The 23,895-nt window shown below is 44.4% G+C and overlaps 1 protein-coding gene across 25 annotated transcripts in view; it reads left to right on the plus strand.

The window, feature by feature from the left end:
- The window catches only part of TNRC6A (trinucleotide repeat containing adaptor 6A), a 211,906-nt gene that overhangs the window by 93,467 nt on the left and 94,544 nt on the right, over window positions 1–23,895 (plus strand). For 10 of the 25 annotated variants that reach the window (XM_055100441.2, XM_063598578.1, XM_055100432.2 and 7 more), the window contains one exon: window positions 3,424–3,545. The exons of 4 other annotated variants lie outside the window; for them this stretch is intronic. In XM_055100441.2, coding sequence (XP_054956416.2) covers window positions 3,424–3,545 — 122 coding nt within the window. Of the gene's footprint in view, window positions 1–3,423; window positions 3,546–14,333; window positions 19,551–19,962; window positions 20,011–23,895 lie in introns of those variants that run through there. 11 more of the 25 variants (XM_055100438.2, XM_055100437.2, XM_055100442.2 and 8 more) reach the window with 10 other exon arrangements.

Genomic DNA, 23,895 nt, shown 5'->3' on the forward strand with positions numbered 1-23,895 from the left:
AAGGTAGGTAACAAGCTAGGAGAAATGTTTTTACAATTCATGCAACAGACGAAGAATAAATGTCCTTAATAAACAAAGAGCTCTTATAATTAAAAAGAAAAAATATGAATAGTTTTTAAATTGGGCAAAGAATGATGTAGCTCACAAAAAAAGAAATATAAATTGCTCATAAATACACAAAAACACACAAAAAATTTCTCAACCTTACTAGTGACTAAAGACATACAAATTAAAGTGAGATGAGTTGGCAAAGATAGTGTTAAATAATGGCCACAATGGGCCAGTGCGGTAGCTCACCCCTGTAATCCCAGCACTCTGGGAGGCCAAGGCAGGTAGATGGCTTGAGGCCAGGAGTTCAAGACCAGCCTGGCCAACATGTCAAAACCCTGTCTCTACAAAAAATACAAACATTAGCCCGGTGTGGTGACGCGTGCCTGTAATCTCAACTACTCAGAAGGCTGAGGTGGGAGGACTGCTTGAGTCTGGGAGGTGGAGATTGTAGTGAGCTGAGATCGTGCCACTGCACTGCAGCCTGCGTGACAGAGTGAGACTCTGTCAAAAAAAAAAAAAAAAAAAAAACACACATACAATGAGTGAGAGCAGAACAAGCAGGTGCTTTCATAAATTGCTGGTGAGGATGAAAACTGACATGCTCTTTGTTTTTGTTTGGTTGGTTTTTGGGGGTTTTGGTTACTGTAACTTTTTTCAGTAGTTTTTGGGGTACAGGTGGTTTTTGGTTACATGGATGAGTTCTTTTTTTTTTTTTTTTTTGAGACAGAGTCTCGCTCTGTCGCCCAGGCTGGGGTGCGGTGGCGCGATGTCAGCTCACTGCAAGCTCCACCTCCTGGGTTCACGCCATTCTCAGGCCTCAGCCTCCTGAATAGCTGGGTCTACAGGCACCCGCCACCGCGCCCGGCTAATTTTTTTGTATTTTTAGTAGAGACGGGGTTTCACCATGTTAGCCAGGATGGTCTCGATCTCCTGACTTCGTGATCCACCAGCCTCGGCCTCCCAAAGTGCTGGGATTATAAGCGTGAGCCACCGCCCCCAGCCATGGATGAGTTCTTTAGTGGTGAATTCTGAGACTTTGGTGCACCCGTCACCCTAGCAGTGTACAGTGTACACTGTCTCCAATATGTAGTCTTTTATCTCTCACCCACCTTCCAACCTCCCCCTTCGAGTCCCCACAGTCCATTATATGGCTCTGTATGTTTTTGCATCCTCATAGCTTAGCTCCCATTTACAATTGAGAACATACAGTATTTGGTTTTCCATTTCTGACTTACTTCACTTAGAATAATGGCCTTCAGTTCCAACCAAGTTGCTGCAAAATACATTATTTTGTTTCTCTTCGTGGCTCAGTAGTATTCCATGATATACATATGCCATATTTTCTTTATCCGCTGATTGGTCAATGGGCATTTAGGTTGGTTCCATATCCTTGCAATTGTGAATTGTGCTGCCATAGACATAAGTGTGCATGTGTCGGCCAAGCACAGTGGCTCACGCCTCTAATCCCAGCACTTTGGGAGGCTGAGGCAGGCAGATCGCCTGAGGTCGGGAGTTCGAGACCAGCCTGACCAACATGGAGAAACCCCGTCTCTACTAAAAATACAACAATTAGCTGGGCGTGGTGGTGCATGCCTGTAATTCCAGCTACTCGGGAGGCTGAGGCAGGAGAATTGCTTGAACCCAGGAGGTGGAGGTTGCGGTGAACCGAGATCACACCATTGCACTCCAGCCTGGGCAACAAGAGTGAAATTCTGTCTCAAAAAAAAAAAAAAAAATGTATGGGTGTGTCTTTTTCATATGACTTCTTTTCCTTTGGGTAGATACCCAGTATTGAGATTGCTGGATTAAATGGTCGATCTACTTTTAGTTCTAAATTTAAGGAATCTCCATACTGTTTTCCATTGTGGTTTTACTAATTTACATTCCCACCAGCAGTGACGCACTCTCCTTGAAAGGCAAATTAACATTTCTGATCACATTTTAAAATGTTCATTGAGTTTCAGGTCAAGGCTAAGTGAGGAAAAATAAATAAAATGTTTATATTGGCCAGGCCTGGTGGCTCACACTGTAATCTTAGCACTTTGGGAGGCTGAGGTAGGTGGATCGCTTAGAGGCCAGGAGTTCCAGTCCAGCCTGGGCAACATAGAAAGACCCCATCTCTACCAAAAATACAAAAATTAGCTGGGCATGGTGGCACAAGCCTGTAGTCCCTGCTATGTGGGAGGCTGAGGCAGGAGGATCACTTGAGCCCAGGAGGTCGAGACTGCAGTGAGCTATGATTACACTATTGCATGCCAGCCTGGGCAACAGAACAAGACCCTGTCTCAAAAAAAAAAAAAAAAAGAAGAAGAAGTTTATATTCTTTGACCCGGCTATTCCACTTCGATGAATCTCTGTCACAGGTGTCTTAAATGCATGAACAAAGGTATAAATTTTTTTTAAATTTGTAAATATGCTGGGCGCAGTGGTTCACACCTGTAATCCCAGCACTTTGAGAGCCCAAGGCAGGCAGAGCACCTGAGGTTGGGCATTCAAGACCAGCCTGACCAACATGGAAAAACTGTCTCTACTAAAAATACAAAATTAGCCGGGCGCAGTGGCACATGCCTGTAATCCCAGCTACTCAGGAGGCTGACTCAGGAGAATCCCTTGAACCTAGGAGGCGGAGGTTGCCGTGAGCCAAGATCGCGCCATTGCACTCCATCCTGGGCAACAAGAGCGAAACTTCATCTCAAAAAAAAAAAAAATTGTAAACACAAACTAACATAAAAGTTCAAAGTACAGAAAAAATGACTTTTTTCCTCAACAAAATAAGAGTTCATTGTTGGCCAGGCATGGCATGGTGGCTCACACCTGTAGTCCCAGCACTTTGAGAGGCTGAGGCAGGAGGATCACTGGAGCCCAGGAGTTCAAGACCAGCCTGGGCAACATAGAGAGGTGCCATCCCTACAAAAAACAGAAAAATTGGCTAGATGTGGTGGTGCACGCCTGTAGTCCTGCAGTGTAGTTTATGTGAGAATTCTTCATCTTTGACAGGAACAGCACAGGGCTAATGCTGTGCTCTTCTTATTGCATCCTACTAACCAGTGCTAGATTTCATTTGTTCCAATCCTGATGACATTCACTTTGGTCACTCAATTAGGGTGGTATCTGTTTTTCCTTTTTAATTTAGAAGCATTTTGTGGGAGGTGTTTTGCAATTACTTAAATATTATTTTTGTTTCTCATCAAACTTTTTTTTTTTTTTCTTTTGAGATGAAGTCTCACTCTGTCGCCCAGGCTGGTGTGATCGTGGCTCACTGCAACCTCCGCCTCCCGAGTTCAAGTGATTCTCCCTGCCTCAGTCTCCTTAGTAGCTGGGATTACAGGCACCCACCACCATGCCCGGCTAATTTTTTTTTTTTTTTTTTAGATGGAATCTCGCTCTGCCGCCCAGGCTGGAGTGCAGTGGTGCGATCTCAGCTCACTGCAACCTCCACCTCCCGGGTTCAAGGGATTCTCCTGCCTCAGCCTCCTGAGTAGCTGGGACTACAGGTGTGTGCTACAACTCTGGCTAATCTTTGTATTTTCCGTAGAGATGGAGTTTCGCCATGTTGGCCAGGCTGGTCTTTAACGCCTGACCTCAGGTGATCCACCCGCCTCAGCCTCCCAAAGTGCTGGGATTACAGGCGTGAGGCAGTGCACTTGGCCATTAATCACTGTTTTTAAACGATTCAATTATGATTTGCCTTGGTGTCATTTTCTTCACATTGTGTGGGTATGTGTGTGTCTGTTTGGGGCTTGCTGACATTGTTGGATCTGTGGTTTATAGTTTTCATGAAACTTGGAGAAAACTGTACTATTATTTCTTTAAATTCTTATTTTAGTCCCTTGTTCTCTCATTTAGGGTCTCCTATAACCCATATAGGTTGTTCCACAGCTCACTGGTGATCTGTTCATTTCACATTGGGGCTTTTTTTCCTGTCTTCTTCGCTTTAGATAGTTTCTTCTGCTATGTCATCAGATTCACTGATCTTTTCTTCTGCAGTGCCTGATTTGCTGTTAATCTTTTTTTTTTTTTTTTGAGATGGAGTCTCACTCTGTCGCCCAGGCTGGAGTGCAGTGGCGCAGTCTTGACTCACTCCAAGCTCCGCCTCCCAGGTTCACACCATTCTCCTGCCTCAGCCTCCCGAGTAGCTGGGACTACAGGTGCCCACCACCACGCCCGGCTAATTTTTTTTTAGTAGAGATGGGGGGTTTCACTGTGTTAGCCAGGATGGTCTCGATCTCCTGACCTGGTGATCCACCTGCCTTGGCCTCCCAAAGTGCTGGGATTACAGGCATAAGCCACCGCACCCAGCCTGCTGTTAATCTTATCCAATTCTGTGCTTTTTTCTTCTCAGACATTGTAGTTTTTACCTCCAGAAGTTTAAGTCTTTCTTTCTAAAATATCTTTCAGGGCTCTGCTTAACTTTTAGGATATATGAAATACAGCTCTAATAACTGTTTTGATGTCCTTTTCTTCTAATTTTAGCACCTGTGTCATTTCTGGGTCAGTTTCAAAGAGCAAAATTTTCTCCTCATTTCAAAAATATTTTCCTACTTTTTTGCTTATCTGGTACATTGTAGTTTTTTTGTTTTTGTTTTTTCTGGGATGGAGTCTTACTCTGTCGCCCAGGCTGGAGTGCAGTGGCGTGATCTCTGCTCACTGCAAGCTCCACCTCCTGGGTTCACGCCATTCTCCTGCCTCAGCCTCCCGAGTAGCTGTGACTACAGGCACCTGCCACCACACCCGGCTAAGTTTTTGTATTTTTAGTAGAGACGGGGTTTCACCGTGTTAGCCAGGATGGTCTCGATCTCCTGACCTCATGATCTGCCTGCCTCAGCCTCTGTAGTTTTTATATTTATATAAATGTTCTACAGATTTGTTCCGGAATACACTTAATTACTTGAATGCAGCTTGAACCTTTTAGAAATCCCTTCCTTTTAAAACTTTTATTTTTTAATTTTTTGTAGAGACAAGATCTCACTTTATTGTCCAGGATGGTCTTGAACTTCTGAGCTCAGGTGATGCTCCTGCCTCAGCCTCCCAAATTGCTGTGATTACAGGCATGAGCCACCATACCTGGCCAGAAATTCCTTTTAAGCCTTGTTGGGCACAACCAGAGCAGCATCTGTTAAGAGTTAACTTTGTCCCACCACTGATGCAAAACCCTCCTAAGTACCATACCTAATGCCTGTGAATTACAAGGTTTTCTACTCTGCCTGATGGGATCAGAAATTATTCCAAGCTCTCTGTGAGTCCCAGATACTGTTCCTTCTAATCATTTTGGGTGGTTCTTTTCCATTCTTGAGTAGTTTCTTTTTTTTTTTTTTTCTTTTTTTTTAATTAAGACGGAGTCTCACTCTGTCTCTCAGGCTGGAGTGCAGTGGCATGATCTTGGCTCACCGCAACCTCCACCTCCCAGATTCAAGTGATTCTTCTGCCTCTGCCTCCCGAGTAGCTGGGACTACAGGTGCATGCCACCAAGCCTGGCTAAATTTTTTCATATTTTTAGTAGAGACGGGGTTTCCCTATGTTGGCCAGGCTGGTCTCAAACTCTTGGCCTCAAGTGATCTGCCCACCTTGGCCTCCCAAAGTGCCGGGATTACAGGCATGAGCCACTGTGCCTGGCCCATTCTTGAGTAGTTTTATGGCATGCATGTACTACACAGTTTTTAGCTAAAGACCCAAGCATGACCATCCATAGATCTCTGGAATTCTCTATCTGTGTGGTTCTCTCCTCTTTGGTACTCTGACCTGCAAACTAGCCACTTTGGTCTCTCCAGACACCGAGATACATTGCTTCAACTCAAGAAGTCCACTGTGCTTGGGTTTTCCCTTCCTGCGCCACTGTACCAGTACCTGGAAACTCTCCTCAAGCAGTAATCTAGGGCAACCATTAGGTCCACCTCATTTCTTTCCCATCTCTTGGGGCTCACTGTCCTCCTTTGCTTGATGTCTAATGTTTTGAAAACAGTTGTTTTATAAATTTTGTCTGTATTTTTAGCCGTTTCAGGAGGGAGGGGTAAATACAGTTCCAGTTACTTCATGTTGGCTGGAAACAGAAACTGTTATTCCTCATCAAACATATAATGAATGGGCTGGGTGCAGTGGCTCACGCCTGGAATCCCAGCACTTTGGGAGGCCAAGGCAGGTAGATTACTTGAGGCCAGGAGTTTGAGACAGGCCTGAGCAACATGGTGAAAACCCACCTCTACAAAAAATACAAAAATTAGCCGGGCGTGATGGTGCACGCCTGTAGTCCCAGCTACTTGGGGAGCTGAGGCAGAAGGGCCATTTGCACCTGGGAGGTAGTCAAGGCTGCCATGTTCACGCCACTGCATTCCAGCTTGGGTGACAAAGTGAGACTCTCTCTCAAAAGAAAAAAAAGTCTGGGCATGGTGGCTCACACCTGTAATCCCAGCACTTTGGGAGGCTGAGGCGGGCAGATCACAAGGTCAAGAGATAGAGACCATCCTGGCCAACATGGTGAAACCCCGACTCTACGAAAAATACCAAAAATTAGCTGGGCATGGTGGTGCACACCTGTAGTCCAGCTACTCGGGAGGCTGAGGCAGGAGGATCACTTGAACCTGGGGGCAGAGGTTGCGGTGAGCCGAGATCGTGCCACTGCACTCCAGCCTGACAACAGAGCGAGACTCCATCTCAAAAAAAAAAAAAGAAAAAAAAAAAAGAAAACTTGAATGAATGAATAAATGAACTGATTAATAAATAAATACATTTATTTCTGTCTGTATAGATACACAGTTTCCTATGTTATTGTGATAATTGCTATTATTTATTTATTTATTGAGACAGGGCCTCACAATGTTGCCCAGGGCTGGAGTGCAGTGGTGCAATCACGGCTCCTTGCAGCCTTGATCTCCTGGACTCAAGTGAACCTCCCTGACCAGCCTCCCAAGTAGCTAGGACTACAGGCATGAGTCACTGTACCTGGCCTCATTATTTATTTTAATGTTCAAGTTATCCTCTACTTAATCAGTAGGTATAAGAATCATTACATATAAGAATGCTTAATGTAGCATTTCTCCAATTCTCCAATGTACATTCTCCAATGTAGCAAAATTCATAGACTGAGAGCAAAGGAGGACAGCCTCCAAGGAAAAGCTGGGTGCCATTATCAGAAAAAGTAGGGAAGCAACCAATGATTATTTTAGCAATGAATATCCAAAGGACCTAATAAGAGGCAGAAGTACCCACTTTATCCTCGGTGAAACAATGAATGTGCCTGTGGTGGATCTGGCGGCAGGCCCGAGCATCATGGAAAGAATGTTATTTGCATTTGTCAGATAAAGCAAAACCCAGGAGATCCCAGAGACCACGCAGAAGTCTAGGAGAATCCAATTCTTGCTGACAGTCATGATATTAACAAACAGGGTAAGAAACTGGAGAACAATGATGCTTGTTGTCACATCATTTAACTCCTTGGAAGAAAGATAAGGTTCATCTTTTTTTTTTTTTTTCTTTTTTTCTTTTTTTTTTTTGAGAAGGAGTTTTGTTCTGTCACCCAGGCTGGAGTGCAATGGTGCCACCTCGGCTCACTACAACCTCTGCCACCTGGGTTCAAGCAATTCTCCTGCCTCAGCCTCCCAAGTAGCTGGATTATAGGCGCGTGCCACCACCCCCAGCCAATTTTATATTTTTAGTATTTTTAGTAGAGACAGGGTTTCCCACGTTGGCCAGGCTGGTCTCGAACTCCTGATCCCTGGTGATCCACCCACCTCAGCCTCCCAAAGTGCTGGGACTACAGGCATGTGCCCCCACGGCCGGCTTGTTCATTCTTCGTATTCAACAAATATGAATTCCAAACTTAATACTTCCCAGGCACTACTCTAGGTACTGGAGAATACAACACTGAATGCAGCAGACAAGTCTCCACTCCCAGAAGCCTTCTCTGCTGGCAGTGCCTGGATAAAATGAGTTATCTCACGAGAGCATGTGAGATTCCAGCCCTAAATGCTCAAAGCGTTCTTTTCAGAGGACTGTGTTTCCACCTGAATAGGAGGGGGCAGGAATGATAGCTATATTTCTATTGGTACTTGACTCACATCTGTATTCTTATGAGATCCAGAGCATTTCAGGGAAGGCTTACCAAGGGAGGTAGCATTTGAACTGGGTTTTGAAGCAGGAGTTTGTTAGGTAGACATAATAGGAGAGGACTTCCATTCAGAGGAAATAACATGTTCAAGTCATAGAGGCTTTGAAAAACACAATAAATTAGTAATAATTCACTAGTGCTGAAGCACAATATAGGGATTGTCAGAAATATGCCAGGTTAGGTAGCAAGAGTTGTTGAAGAATCTTTTACGCTACACAAGGGGTTTCAGGTATAATTCTATAGAATGTAGCCATTCAAGAATTCATAGCACCAGCAGGACCTTATCAGATTAACTAGTTAGAAAGACCTCTTTGGTGGTGATGTGGATTTCTGGATTGAGAGAGATAAGCAGGCTGGGTGCAGTAGCTCACACCTGTAATCCCAGCACTTTGGGAGGCTGAGGCAGGCGGATCACCTGAGGTCAGGAGTTTGAGACCAGCCTGTCCAATATGGTGAAACTGCGTCTCTACTAAAAATACAAAAATTAGCCAGGCATGGTGGTGGGCGCCTGTAATCCCAGCTACTCAGGAGGCTGAGGCAGGAGAATTGCTTGAACCCAGGAGGTGGAGGTTGCAGTGAGCCGAGATCGCACCACTGCACTCCAGCCTGGGTGACAGAGCAAGACTCTGTCTCAAAAAAAAAAAAAAGAAAAGAAAAAGGAAAAAAAGAGATAAGCAGACTATGGAAAATTATTTATTCATTTAATAAGTATTATTGAGGGCCTAATATGTACTAGGCATTGTGCTAGAGGTGGAGATGTACTGATGACTAGGCAGATATGGCCTTTGCTCTCCTGGCGCTTACAAAAAAATCAGGAGTACCAAAGATTAAACAAAGCCAGGGGCAGTGGCAGACACTTGTAATCATAGCACTTTGGGAGGCCAGGGTGAGAGGATCATTTAGGCTCAGGAGTTCAAGAGTTTGAGACTGGGCAATGTAGGGAGATCCTATCTCTACAAAAAATTTTAAAAATCAGTTGGTGCTGGGCTTGCTGGCTCATGCTTGTAATCCCCACACTTTGGGAGGTGGGTAGATCACCTGAGGTCAGGAGTTCAAGACCAGCCTGGCCAACATAGTGAAACCCCATCTCTACTAAAAATATAAAAATTATCTGGGCGTGGTGACAGGTCCCTGTAATCCCAGCTACTCAGGAGGCTGAGGGTGAGAATCACTTGAACCTGGGAGGCAGAGGTTGCAGTGAGCTGCAATCATGCCACTGTACTCTAGCCTGGGTGACAGAATGAGTCCCTATCTCAAAAAAATTTAAAAAATTAAAAATAAATGAAAATTAGTTGAGTGTGGTAGTGTCCGTCTGTAGTCCCAGCAACTCAGGAGGTTGGGGCAGGAGGATCACTTGAGCCCAGGAGTTCAAGGCTGCAGTGAGCTATAATTGCACCATTGCACTCAAGCTCAGGCAACAGAGTGAGACCTTGTCTCAAAAAAAAAAAAAATTTAAACAAGCGACAGTAATATTTCATTAGAAATATGATGAATGCTATGAAGGTGTAGAGGATGTCTTTAGAATATATAACTGGGAGGGAGACCTTTTGAGTTAAGGCAGGTGCTGGTCAGGAAAGTCCTGAGGAAGTTACATTTGGATTGAGAGGGGAAAGATGAGGAGGAGCAGGCTTGCCTGAGGCATGGTAGGCAAGAGAGAAGGACTATAAGATAACATCAGGGAGATGTTACAGAACATGTTAAAGGTATCAGGCTTTAAATCGAGAGCCCTGGAAATCCTTTCTACTATTTTAAGCAGAAAAGAAGATGATCTCACTTTCCTTTTCAGAAAAATTATCACTCTGGCCAACATAACAAGGCCCTGTCTACAAATAATAATAATAAACACTAGCCAGGCATGGCAGCTCACATCTGTAGTCCCAGCTACTCAGGAGGCTGAGGCAGGACGATCACTTAAGCCTGGGAATTGGAGGCTGCAGTGAGCTGTGATCACACCCGTCTGGGTGACACAGCTAGACCCTGTCTCAAAAAAAGAAAAAGAGGTCAGGTGTGGTGGCTCAAGCCTGTAATCCCAGCACTTTGGGAGGCCAAGACAGGCGGATCACCTGAGGTCAGGAGTTCCAGACCAGCCTGGCCAACATGGTGAAACCCCGTCTCTACTAAAAATACAAAAAAATTAGCCAAGCATGGTGGCAGGCTCCTGTAATCCCAGCTACTCAGGAGGCTGAGGCAGGAGAATCACTTGTGGCTGGGAGGCAGAGGTTGCAGTGAGCCGAGATCATGCCATTGCACTACAGCCTGGGCGAGAAGAGCAAAACTTCATCTCAAAAAAAAAAAAAAAGAAAGAAAGAAAGAAAAAAAAAAAGAAAAAAGAAAAAGAATTAAGGCTGGGCTGGGCTCAGTGGCTCACGCCTGTAATCCCAGCACTTTGGGAGGCTGAGGCGGGCGGATCATGAGGTCAGGAGATCGAGACCATCCTAGCTAACACAGTGAAACCCCGTCTCTACTAAAACAAACAAACAGAAAAAAAAAACAAAAAAATTAGCCAGGCATGGTGGCAGGCACCTGTAGTCCCAGCCACTCGGGAAGCTGAGGCAGGAGAATGGCATGAACCCGGGAGGTGGAGCTTGCAGTGAGCCGAGATCATGCCACCGCACCCTAGCCTGGGTGACAGAGCGAGACTGTCTCAAAAAAATTAAGGCTGCTGTATGGAGAACGGTTTTGATGGGCTAAGAATGAACACCTGCAAAGCCGCTGAGGAGAGGCAGCAACTAGAACTCTTGATGAGGTTGAGATGCAACCGGGTACAACCATTTTAGACATGTTTTCTAGTTTCTTATATAGTCAAATATACACTTACCTTGTGATCCAGTAATTCTATTTCTGGGTATTTATCCAAGAGAAATAGAAACACATGCCCACTGTCCACAAAAATAGACTTGTACAAAAACTGTTCATACCAGATTTACTCATAATAGCCCCAAACTGGAAACAACCCAAATGTCAATTAACACAAGGAAGAGGCTGGGTGCGGTGGCTCATGCCTGTAATCCTGGCACTTTGGGAGGCTGAGGTGTGTGGATCCCTTGAGCCCAGGAGTTTGAGACTAGCCTGGGCAACATGATGAAAATCTGTCTCTACAAACAATAATGATAGTAGGGCCAGGTGCCATGCCTTATGCCTGTAATCCCAGTACTTTGGGAGGCTGAGGCGGGTGGATTGCTTGAGCCCAAAGAGTTTGAGATCAGCCTGGACAACGTGGCAAAACCCCATCTCTACAAATAATACAAAAATTAGCCCGGCCTGGTGGTGCATGCCTTTGGTCCCAGCTACTCATGAGGCTGAGGTGGGAAGATGGCTTCAGCCCGGGAAGTGGATTATTATTATTTTAAAACAAAAGGATGAGTAAACAAACTGTGGTATATCCATTCAATAGAATACTTGGCAGCAATAAAGAGGAACGAACTTAATACATGCAATCATATGAATGACTGTCACAGGCACGTTTAGCAAGAGGAGGCAAGCCCAAAAGAATATACACGGTATGACTTCATTTATATGAGGATCTAAAACAGACAGCACTAATTTGTGGTGATGTGAATCAGAAAAGTGGTTTCCTGGTGGTAGGTGTGTGTGGGAGGACAACAGGTGAGTCACTGAGAAGGGGCACAAGGGAATTTTCTGTAGTGATGAAAGTGTTCTATATAGTGATTGTGGTAATCGCTACATGGGCATATTTATTGGTCAAAATGCATTACATTTTTCACTTTAAAAGTGTGAGTATGCCTGTAACTCCTGTGCTTTGGGAGGCCAAGGTGGGAGGATCACTAGAGGCCAGGCATTGAAGACCAGCCTGAGCAACACAGCAAGAACCCATCTCTATAAAAAGTAATAAAAAAATTAGCTGAGCATGGTGACACACACCTCTCATTCTTGCTACTTGGGAAGCTGAGACGGGAGGATCAGTTGAGCCCAGGAGTTTGAGGCTGCAACGAGCTATGATTATGCCACTACACCCTAGCCTGGGTGACAGAGCAAGACCCCAACTATTTATTTATTTATTTTGAAACAGAGTCTCACTCTGTCGCCCAGGCTGGAGTGCAGTGGCATGATCTTGGCTCACTGTAACCTCCACTCCCGGGTTCAAGTGATTCTCTACGTCACCCTCCCAAGTAGCTGGGATTACAGGCACCCGCCACCACACCCGGCTAATTTTTGTATTTTTAGTGGAGACAGGGTCTCACCATGTTGGTCAGGCTGGCCTTGAACTCCTGACCCCAAATGATCCACCTGCCTTGGCCTCCCAAAGTGCTGGGATTACAGGTGTGAGCCACAACTCTTAAATAAAGTGTGACTTTTATTGTATACGAATTATACCACCACAACAAAAAAGAGGCAAAGAGAATGAATCTTTGGAGTTTTCGGAGTGTTCTACGGTATGGCAGTGGAGAAACACAGGAAGAGAAGACAAAGAAAGCAGATTAGAGACCAGACGAGTTGCTGATACATTGCATGAGAGGCAGAGAAGAGTCAGAACTAACACTTAAGTTTCTGGCTGGGGCAGCTAAGTGACTGGTGGTGTTATTACCGACTTGGGGGAAAACTGGGAAAGCGTCAGGTCCATATAGGGTGTTGGTTGGGTCAAGGGAGGAATGAGGAGGCTAAATTTTGACATGTCAGCCTGAAATACCCAGGAGATATTACGTGGGCCCATTATGCCACACTCATCCTGTTTCTCTCTTGCCTTGCTGGTTTCTTCATTACAGTATCAGATTTTCCAGGATTCATTCCTTGGCTCTTCTCATCCTCCACAGCAATGGTTCTCAATAAGTAACACTTCACCTCCACTCCCCAGAGGGTTTGGGGGAAATGACTGCAGTGTTTTTGGTTGAGGGGAGACGTGTGCTATTAAGAGTCCATGGTGGCAGGGCGCAGTGGCTCATGCCTGTAATCCCAGCACTTTGGCAGGCTGAGGCAGGAGGATTACCTGAGGTCAGGGGTTCAAGATGAGCCTGGCCAACATGGCGAAACCCTGTCTCTACTAAAAATACAAAAATCAGCTGGGTGTGGTGGCATGAGTTTGTAATCTCAGCTACTTGGGGGGCTGAGACAGGAGAATCGCTTGAACCCAGGAGGTGAAGGTTGCAGTGAGCCAAGAACGTACCACTGCACTCCAGACTGGGTGACAGAGCAAGACTCTTGTCAAAAAAAAAAAGTCAGTGGCTAGAAGTTGTGGATGCTGGAGAGAGTTAATTCCACAAAATGAGGAATTCCTCCCTCACTGGACATTCACATAGGTAAAAGGGATGTTTATAATTATCTGAATACCTAACTTTTTTTGTTGTTCCATTTTAATTATTGCAAAATTTCCAGTAATGCAATTATCACATAAATTGAGAGAGAACTGTTTCTATTTGTTCAGAACTTGACTGAGAGTTGTTCTCCATTCCAGAAAAATTATGTCTCCAGCATAACTACAGTTCTTGATGTGAGTAATCAATTCATCACTGCTGTGACTATGTATAGTAGTGATAGTACACATAGGTGTCAAGACCTAGCTACCCCACTGCATCTTCTAGTGTAGACCATTTCCAAACATTTACATAATGAAAGACATTTTATTTTATTATGGTTACTTTTATTTCTCTTTTATATCAGAGATGTCAATATGTATGTATTGTGAAATTATGTCTTAGGTAAATTAAGACATAATTATCCATGATTATCATGTTGGGATAGAAAGAGGTGGTGTTACAAAACATTTGTTATCAAAAGGGGTGTAGGATCTAATATGGTTAAGAAAAACAGTTCTGTAATGTAGCGGGCTCTGGAAGCAAATCACTTGAGTGTTTGTTTGTTTGTTTGTCTGTTTTATCATTTACTATTTTAATATGACATTGAGCAAGTTAATTACCCCCATCCGCAAAGTGGGGATAATATTTCTACCTCACATGGCTATGTGAAAGCAACAATTAATAATTAATTAATATTTGTGAAGCACTTAGAACAGAGCCTGACTGGCATATATTAACTTTCAAATACATTTTAGTTAAATAAGACAAATACACTTGGCTGTGCATGATGGCTCACACCTGTAATCCCAGCACTTTGGGAGGCCGAGGCAGGCGGATCACCTGAGCTCAGGAGTTTGAGACCAGCCTGGGCAACATGGTGAAACCCCATCTCTACAAAAAATATGAAAAGTAGCCAGGTGCAGTGACTTGCGGCTGTAGTCTCAGCTACTTGAGGCTGAGGTGCAAGGATCACTTGAGCCCAGGAGGTGGAGGTTGCAGTGAGCCGAGTTCGTGCCACTGCACTCCAACCAGGGCGACAGAGCAAGACCTTGTTAAAATAAATAAATAATAAATAAATAAATTCTCTCCAGGAACTCATATCCACGTTCATGTTTATACATTACTGTGAAAAAATTTTAAAATTTAAAAATATTATGCATGAGCCTTGCCTAAAAAAAATACTTATGTATCTCACAATGCTGTTTGGTAAAGCCTTGGGAGGAAAACAAAATCTTTTCTTTCAAGTACATAATTTCCAAAGTATTAGGCTCATCATTTGCCCTTCTCAGTAAGAGAAGGAGGAGAAGTTAGAGAACATCTTTGTCCTGATAACTTCAAAAGTCACAGGAACAAAGACAAATGGAGAAAAAGGGCTTATTTAAAATTAAATTTGTACAGCCTGTTTCTCTTTACAGGACCTTGTTTCTGGTTCCATTCCTAATGGACTGATGCAAGTAAAATGAAAATGACAACACTAGCAGTTTCATTTATTTATTTATTGAGAAAAGGTCTCACTCTGTCACCCAGACTGGAGTGCAGTAGCATTATCTTGGCTTACTGCAACCTACTCCCTGCCCCAGCCTCAAGCGATCCTCCCACCTCAGCCTCCTGAGTAGCTGGGATTACAGATGCACACCACCACACCTGGCTAATTTTTGTATTTTTAGTAGAGATGGGGTTTTGCCATGTTGCCCAGGCTAGTCTCGAACTCCTGAGCTCCAGCAATCCGTTTGCCTCGGTCTGGCAGATTTAAAGCCAAATACAATATGAAGCCTGTTTCCCTCCGCACTGATAACCCACAAATGTAACCATAAATGTAACCCTCCAGCCTGAGACCCCCTCCTCTCCCCCTCCCCAGCTCCTCTCTCCATTCTCAGGTGAAGCTTTACATTTTCAAAGAAACGTTCTTTGTTGCATAATCAATGTTGTGTTCCTTTGTTTTACACTTTCTTAGAGCAACATTCCTATCCTTCTGTGCACTTGCCATAGTTTGTAATTATACACTTTCTGTTTGCTTAAGAAAAAAAAAATCGTCCAGGCACGGTGGCTCATGCCTAATCCCAGCACTTTGGGAGGCCGAGGCGGGTGATCACTTGAGGTCAGGAGTTCGAGACCAGCCTGGCCAACATGGTGAAACCCCGTCTCTACTAAAAATACAAAAATTAGCCGGGTGTAGTGGCACACGTCTGTAATCCTAGCTGCTGGAGAGGCTGAAGCAAGGGAATCGCTTGAACCCAGGAGGCAGAGGTTGCAGTGAGCTGAGATCATGCCACTGCACTCCAGCCTGGGTGACGGAGCAAGACTATGTCTAAAAAAAAAAAAAAAAAAACAAATCTGTCTGCCTTGCTAGACTTCATCCACCACTGTAGTTCCTCACAAGAACCAGAGAAGCCAGTCCTAGCACAGTGCCTGGCACATAGTAGGTGCTCAATAAATATTGTGTGAGTGAATTGTCATTTTGGCATTCAGGGGTACACAGGTGAGACAACGGTTAAGGTTTAAATCTGAGAGTAATCTGCATTCAGAGAGTACTTAAATACAAGAGAATAAATGAGATTACCCATCCTAAAGAGAGAGTAGAGAAGGGGGAAGAACAGAAGTCTGGGACAAAGCCTTGGGAGTGGGGAGATCTCCAACATTTATTTGATATAAAACAGAAGATGTTAGCAAAAGATACCAAAAAAAAAAAAAAATGGCTAGAGAGGTAAAAAGAACTCCAGAAGAATATACTGTCAAGATGGCCTAGCAAAGAGATTCTCTTAAGAAGGAGGGAGAGTTAGGTTGTGGCAAATGTAGCTAAGAAGTAAATCAAGATGAGGACAGACATGTTTCCATTGAGTTTGGCACCCTCAAAGTCACTTGCGACCTTCATAAGAGCAGTTTTGCAGGAGGGATGGGGATATCAGGTTAAAGAGAGCTGGGAGAAGGAAGAGAGCCAGTGGAAGGTGCTTGTATTGAACACTTTCCCAAGAAAGCATTGTTGGGAACGAGAGCAGAAAAATGGAGCTTGAGAGGAATGATGCATCAAGGGAGTTTTGGGCTTTTTGCTTTTTAATGAAAGTTACTAGAGTTTGTGTGGTGATGGGAAATATTCAGTAGAGAGAATGATTATTTAGTAAAAAGAAAAGATAGTAACAGGAAAAGATCCCTTAGAGGGTCCCACATAAGGAATCAGTGCTGATCTTATATTGTCATTTTTCTTCGATGTATGCACCAAGTTTAAGTAAGAGATAATTTAAAAGTGACTAGCATGACCTCACATAGAAAACTCTACATTGCAGCCCAGGAGGGCTCAGATGGGATGTCCAATCACTGTCAACAAACCTTCTGGAAATCACATCTTTTTTTTTTTTTTCCCCCAAGGTGGAGTTTCACTGTTGTTGCCCAGGCTGGAGTGCAATGGCGTGATCTCAGCTCACTGCAACCTCTGCCTCCTGGGTTCAAGCGATTCTCCTGCCTCAGCCTCCCAATTAGCTGGGATTACAGGCATGCACCACTATGCCTGGCTAATTTTTTATTTTTAGTACAGGCCGGGTTTCCTCATGCTGGCCAGGCTGGTCTCAAACTCCTGACCTCAGATGATCTGCCCACTTCGGCCTCCCAAAGTGCTGGGATTACAGGCATGAGCCACCGCGCCTGGCCAAGAAATCATATTTTATTAGCTTTGCTGGAGCTGGGAATTAGTTCCAGGCTTTCTCAACCTTGGTGCTATTGGCATTTTGGTTCAGATACTCCCGTGTTGTAGGGGACTGTCCTACGCATCGTAGAATATTTAGTAGAATCCCTGGTCTGTAGCTATCAGATACCAATCAGTAGCATCCAGTGTGACAACCAAAAACTTCATTGCTAAATGTCCCCAGGGGTAGGGATGGGGGCAACATTGTCCCAATTAAGAATCACTGAGTCATTAAAACCTAAAAAAGTCTAATAAAAAAAAATCAGTCAATCTTAACAGCTGTGCAAATGTTCATAAATATGACTGTTTTCATTGCCTTATGTTGTTGTGAAAAATTATTCCTAAACCTGGTATGAAAGCATATTGTGCCATACGTATATGTTCATATTTTTAAACTCCTAATGAAATACCATAGTAACTTTTAAACATTTTAAGTAGAAAGGATTATGAAAGAAAAACAAATATGTGTGTAGGTAAGTGAACCTCAGGGATGATAGCAGGAAAAGGAAAGTCACTAGCATTTATTTGGTGCCCACTACGTTTTATATTTTGTAAACCTGATTTTTTTTTTCAAAAAAGTGTTTTTTATATGCTCATCGCAAAAAAGAAAAAAACAGATACACTAAAAGAATAAAATGAAAATAAGTCATAATCAGTTAACATTTTGGTGCATATGTTTCATGACTTTCTGTGCATTCATTCACTAGCTTAACCTATCGGAGAGGACAGGAACCCAACATGTCTAGGGAAGTTTTGTTTGTTTTTAACGGGAGAGATTCAAGCATGTTGTAAAGCCAGTTGAAGCTGGGCGCGGTGGCTCACGCCTGTAATCCCAACACGTTGGGAGGCCGAGGCGGGCGATCACCTGAGGTCAGGAGTTCAAGACCAGCCTGGCCAACATGACGAAACCCCGTCATTACTAAAAATACAAAAAAAGCTGGGCGCAGTGGTGCGCGTCTGTAATCCCAGCTACTTGGGAGGCTAAGGCAGGAGAATTGCTTGAACTCGGGAGGCGGAGGTTGCGGTGAACGGAGATCGCGCTACTGCACTCCAGCCTGGGAGACAGAGCGAGACTCTGCCTAAAAAAAAAATAATATAATAAAAAAATTAAAAAAAAAAACCCAGTTGAAGGACTTAGGTTAGAAAAAGGAGAATGGGATGATCCACAGAGTGGGGTTTCTGAGAAAGTAAAGGTTATAGATTTTAAGCACAGAGGAGGAATTATCTTTAAATTAGAAGAAAAAGCATGATGAGAGGTTGGAAAGAACACACGCAAGTGAAAATATGTATCTTACTGTATCTACATGTATGTGTATTGTTGTATCTACCTGCAGATATGTATGTCTTATTGTATCTACATGTAGGTATGTATGTATACTTTTAATGTACACATGTGCATCTGTGTCTACATATATACATATCTTAGTCTATCTACATGTATGTATCTTACTGTGTCTACGCTAAGATGTTTCTTACTGTGTGAGCTACGCTGGAACCTGCTTTTTCATTTATTCTATTGCAACCATTTCCTCCATGCCGGGATTATTCCTCCACATCATTTTTACAGTGTCCTAATACATGCCAGTAGCTGTTTTTGAAGCCATCTAGTAGCGCTGGACATTTTGGCTGTTTGCAATTTTTCACCATCATCAATACCACAGCTTAGTATCTCGATGGTGAAATATTTGCAGATACCCAGAATTATTTCCTGAGCAGAAAATCCGTGCAGGCGGAACTGCTGAGTCAAAGGTCGGTGGATAAAAATCGCTTTTAAGCCTCACAACCCGCCTCAGGTATGCATTCTTTACCTGAGGAGGAACAGAGAAGCATAGAGGTTAAATAACTGGCCCAAGGTCAAAAATAATTAGAAGTGGCTGAATTCAAAAGCCGCGCGGGCTCATCAGGCTGCAGTTGGGGTAAAATTTGCGTTTTAGGCAATTTTTTTTTTTTTTTTTTGGCGTGTGTCAGTGGGGGAGGGGCCGGGCGGCGGGTAGGAAACTTGTGTCGCAGGAAAGAAGGAGGAGGAGGGGAGGGACTCCCCTCCTCGGTCAGACCGGAGCCGGCCGCACCGAAAAAGGTTGGACTCGGGACTCCGCAGGCCCCCCCCAGCCACTCCGCGGGGCGCCTCGGAGGCTGTGACCTCCAGGGAGGTCCGGCCGGGTGCAGCGTGACACGCCGGGGCGGTTGCCAAGGACCTGCCCAATCTGCGGGTCCAGTTGCTAGGGCCTCCATCTTGGGGGCCAGTGGCCGTGGCGCCCCCGGAAGGGGTTGCCGAGTGGGGCATTCACTTCCGGTCTGGGGCCTGCGGCGGCGGCGGTGTCGGCGGCGGCGGCGGCGGCGGCAGCGGGTCGGTGTAGAAAATGGCGCTGGTGCAGCGGCTCGGGCCTCTCTCCGCGGCGCTGCGGAGGGCTTGAGGCTCGCGAGCCTCCTTCGCCGCGCCCCACTTGCTCGTGCACTTTACACACATGAGGTGAGCGGAACAAGGGCCTCCCTCCGGGCGGGAGGAGCCGCGGGCGCTGCCGCAGGGCCCGCAACCCGCGGCGGCGGCGGCAGCAGAGGCGGCGGCGCCGGGCGTCCCCGAGACTTCGGGCCTCGGCGGGAGGGCGCAGGCTGCGTTGCTGCGGAGGCCGAGCGGGCGGCCCGGGGGAGCCTCGCTGCGCCGCGCCGCGCCGCGGGGGCCAGGCCGGGGTTGCGCCTCGCCCGCGCCGCGGGACCGCAGTCCGGGCTGCAGCCCCGCAGCTTTGTGAGTCCCCCTCCCCCCGTCCTCTCCCCTCCCCCATCCGGCCCCGGCGCGAGCCTCTGCCGCAGCAGCTCCGTTTTCACGCGCATCTCGTTTTTGTGTGTGTTTTTGTTTTGTTTTTGTTTTTGTTTTTTTGTTTCAGAGAATTGGAAGCTAAAGCTACCAAAGACGTAGAAAGAAATCTTAGCAGGTAAGATGGGCGAGCTTTGCGTCTCCCGCCCCACGATAATCGTATATTTCTACTCCGATTCGCCCTTTCTGGGTTGAGAAGTTCCCCCGTGACATTTTCTTCCGCACCCGGAGAGCAGACATTCGGGAGAAGCGGCCTGGGGGAATACTGGAGGGATTGCGGGGAGATGCGTAATTACGCGTGTGTTTCTTTCTTAAAAAAAAAAAAAAGCGCAAAGCAATTCTTGTAAACTTAGTTAAAGCATTCTCACCCTTTTAGAATTTAATTAGGGGACTTGTGCATTAATTACTATTGTAAATGGTTGCAGGCATTGTGTGACTCATGATTGAGGCGGCCCTTATGGCGGGCTGTCAAACTGTTTTGGCTTCCCCGTTATTACTTTGTAGCTCAAATTGTTGCTTTTATAAAAAGATACTATGTGTTCGCATTCCCCCCCACCCCCATACATTGTAGTCAGGCGGATTCTGTTGCATTGGACACAGTTTTGTCCTTGAACTTTACCAAGCATAAGCTGCGTTTTGTTTTCCTTCGAAACTCCATTTCTGTCCATGTTCGGTGTGTGCTCTTTTTATCAGCTGGTAAAATAATTAAAAATCTTTTCTCCAGAAGAGGTTATCGTTCCTGTTGGGCCCTGCTGCTTTTGCATCACCGTGAAGGGAGATTTTTTTTTTTTTTAAACGATGTCTTTATGGAATGGAAATATTTAGCTTCATTGAGCTGTAATTGCTTAAGCATCAAGGAATTGTACTGTATTTAACTCCTTTTCACATTCATTTTCTTTCCTACCGTCTTTTCCTTTCTTATTCCCCTTTTTCTTTTGCATCATATTGGGACACTCAGGGAAACTTAGCCAATTAACCAAATCCGTGAATAGCTTTCTTTTTTCTTTTTTTTTACTTGTTGAAAATAAAATGAAATTTCTCCTATCTCAGGTTTTAATGTAGTTTGCTCTTGATGATTGCGGGTCTTAGGTTTACGTTGGGGTTTTTAACACTCACATTTCAAATCGTCTGAATATTTTGCACCGCGTAGAATTGTTCCAAATTGCTGGCCTATTGAGTTTCATAAGATACTAATCTGTTCAGGTGATCGTTAAAGAATGTGTTCAGATGGTGAAGGATAGGCATCATTGGTTTACCCAGTAAGGGATTCTCTGTTACTCAAAATAATTATGGGATCATTTAAAGGAAATTAAGTCTGACATCACTGACTATTTGTGGTATATTTACATAAATTTTGTCAAAATCTAGTAAGGAAATGTTAAGATATGAAACCATTAAAGAAAACAGGTTGAGCCATTAAGGTGTAATATCAGCAGAACAGAGCTTAGAGGTCTGTTTCTCCTTCCATTTTTGTTTTATCAGGTAACTATATCAGTATAATTCCTATGAAGGTGCTCTAGTACTTAATTAAAAATTGTCTGTGCCACAGGTATAATTTTGATATTAGGTAGAACTCGAGTCTCTGGGTTGGCTATTTATCAGAGTTTGAATTCCAGCTCTGCTACTTGCAATATGACCTTGACTCTTGGCAAGTCACTTGGCCTCTCTGTCCAATCTATAAAACGAGCGGCGTGGGCCAGCCAGTTGCTGAGGTCTGTTAGGCCCTTTGGGTTACATAAAAGAAGTAAAGTGCTGTCCGTGTTCACAGAGGGCATGTACAGTGTAGTAGAAAGACTATCATAAATGCATAAGTAACAGTAGTACTAGGTAGATGACGTAGGAATCAAAAGATACCATCCCATTCTTGTGCTTGAAAATATTCAGTTGGTCAGAAGGCATGAAAGGAAAAACAAATATCAAAGAGATTGTAAGGCAATGTGTACTAAGGATCCAATGAGAGGGGAGCATTTCTTGCAGGTTAAAAGTGTTCTGAGGAAGGAGAGGTGATTAGGTGGGCAGATGCTTCCTTCATCTCCATCTCTAGCTGTGTTTCCTTTTTCACAAAAAAGAATGTATCTGTCTTTACCCATTAGTGCTCTCCCCAGGAAATCAAGGCATTGTATTCATTGAGTAACCATTTTTTGAGCATTTTCGATATTTCAACTGTGGGACTGGGCACTAAGCCAGGGAAGAATGTAAGTAGTTAAATTTATTGATTGCTTACTATGTGCCTGGCACACTTTTCCTAAGATTTTACATGGACTCATCTGATCCTTGAAAAACCCTGTGAGGTAGGTAGTATTATTATCTCCGTTTTACAGATGAAGAATTTGATGTATAAAGAGGTTAAGTAACTTGGAGGAGACCATATCACTGGTAATTGGAGTAACTTTTTAGGCTTCAAACTTGCAAAATTTGAAAATTTCTTTTGGTAGGCGGGACCCACAGATGCATGCAATACTTCTAGATCAGTTTTTTCATCTGGGCACTTGACATTTTGGACCAGATAGTTTATTATTTTGAGGGTTGTTCTGTGCATCACAGGATGTTCAGCATCCGCAGTAGCTCTCCCTGTCCAGTTGTGACAATCAACAATGCTTCCAGATACTGCTAGATGTCCCTGGGAGTGGCGCAGAATCGACCCTGGCTGAGAACCACTGCTCTAGATCTTCATTAGGAATTGTAACGTGAAAGCCTCCAAACTTTCAGATGTTGAGTTAATTTAAACATCTTTTGGTCGAGTGCTGTGGCTCACACCTATAATCCCAGCACTTTGGGAGGCCAAGGCGGGTGGATTGCTTGAGGTCAGGAGTTCGAGACCAGCCTGGCCAACATAGTGAAACCTCATTTTTACTAAAAATACAAAAATTACTTGGGCGTGGTGGCATGTGCCTGTATTCCCAGCTACCCGGGAGGCTGAGGCAGGAGAATTACTTGAACCCTGGGAGCGGAGAGCCAAGATTGTGCCACTGCACTCCAGCCTACTTGACAGAGTGAAACTCTGTCTGAAAAAAGAAAAAAAAATCTTTTAATAACATGGAAGCCTAGACCCTATTATGTAGATCCTCAATTTGGAAGCCCTGGTTTCTGAATGTCAAAGATGTGTTGCCATTCTCCTTTTCCTCTGCTAAGCTGCAAATCCTCAAGACAGTGTGCCTGGTAGCCAGTGCCAGTTAAACAACATTGGCACAAGTAATAAATTTAGTTTACTATCATAGGTAAACTGTCTTTTAAAATTCACAGTTGGCCATTAAAATTGTCACATTATGTTAGTATCATGGGAGCCATAATATCTACATGAGGGCGATTACCATTAGAACTGAACTTTGAAGAATGGAATCAGTTTTGAAAGGCAGATAAAAGGGCATTGTAAGAACAACAACAGAAGTAAGGACACAAAAATCCAGAAAGTACAGGAGATTTTGATATTGCAGTGGGTAGTTCAGGTTATATAAGGTATTTGTAGCAAACTGGTTGAGGCCAGATATAGAGGTTCTTGAATGTCAGGTTGAGGAACTTGTGCATAAATTTTTAGGTATAGGAGCTATTGCATGCTTTTTGTTGCGTACTGATGTGATAGAATAATCTTCTGGTCTGGGATTACTAACCAGGTGTATTTATGGGAGAAAACTAGCGATCTAGGCAAGAAGCGATGGAGGCCTGAATTGAAGTGGTGGCAAAAAGAGGTGAGTGAGGCTGGACCCAGTGGCTAACGCCTGTAATCCCAGCACTTTGGGAGGCCAAGGCAGGAGGATTGAGCCCAGGAGTTTGAGACCAGCCTGTGCAACATGATAAGACTCTGCCTCTACAAAAGAATTTTAAAAAATTAGCTGGGTGTGGTGGTGTGCACCTGTAGTCCCAGCTACTTGGGAGGCTGAGGTGGGAGGTTTGCTTGAGCCCAGCAGTTTGAGGCTTCAGTGAGCTGAGTTTGTGTCACTGCATTCCAGCCTGGGAAACAGAGTGCAACCCTGTCTCAAAGCAAAAAGAGAGAGAAAGGAAAAAA

Source organism: Pan paniscus, chromosome 18, assembly GCF_029289425.2.
Source record: "Pan paniscus chromosome 18, NHGRI_mPanPan1-v2.0_pri, whole genome shotgun sequence".
NCBI classification, from domain to species: Eukaryota; Metazoa; Chordata; class Mammalia; order Primates; family Hominidae; genus Pan; species Pan paniscus.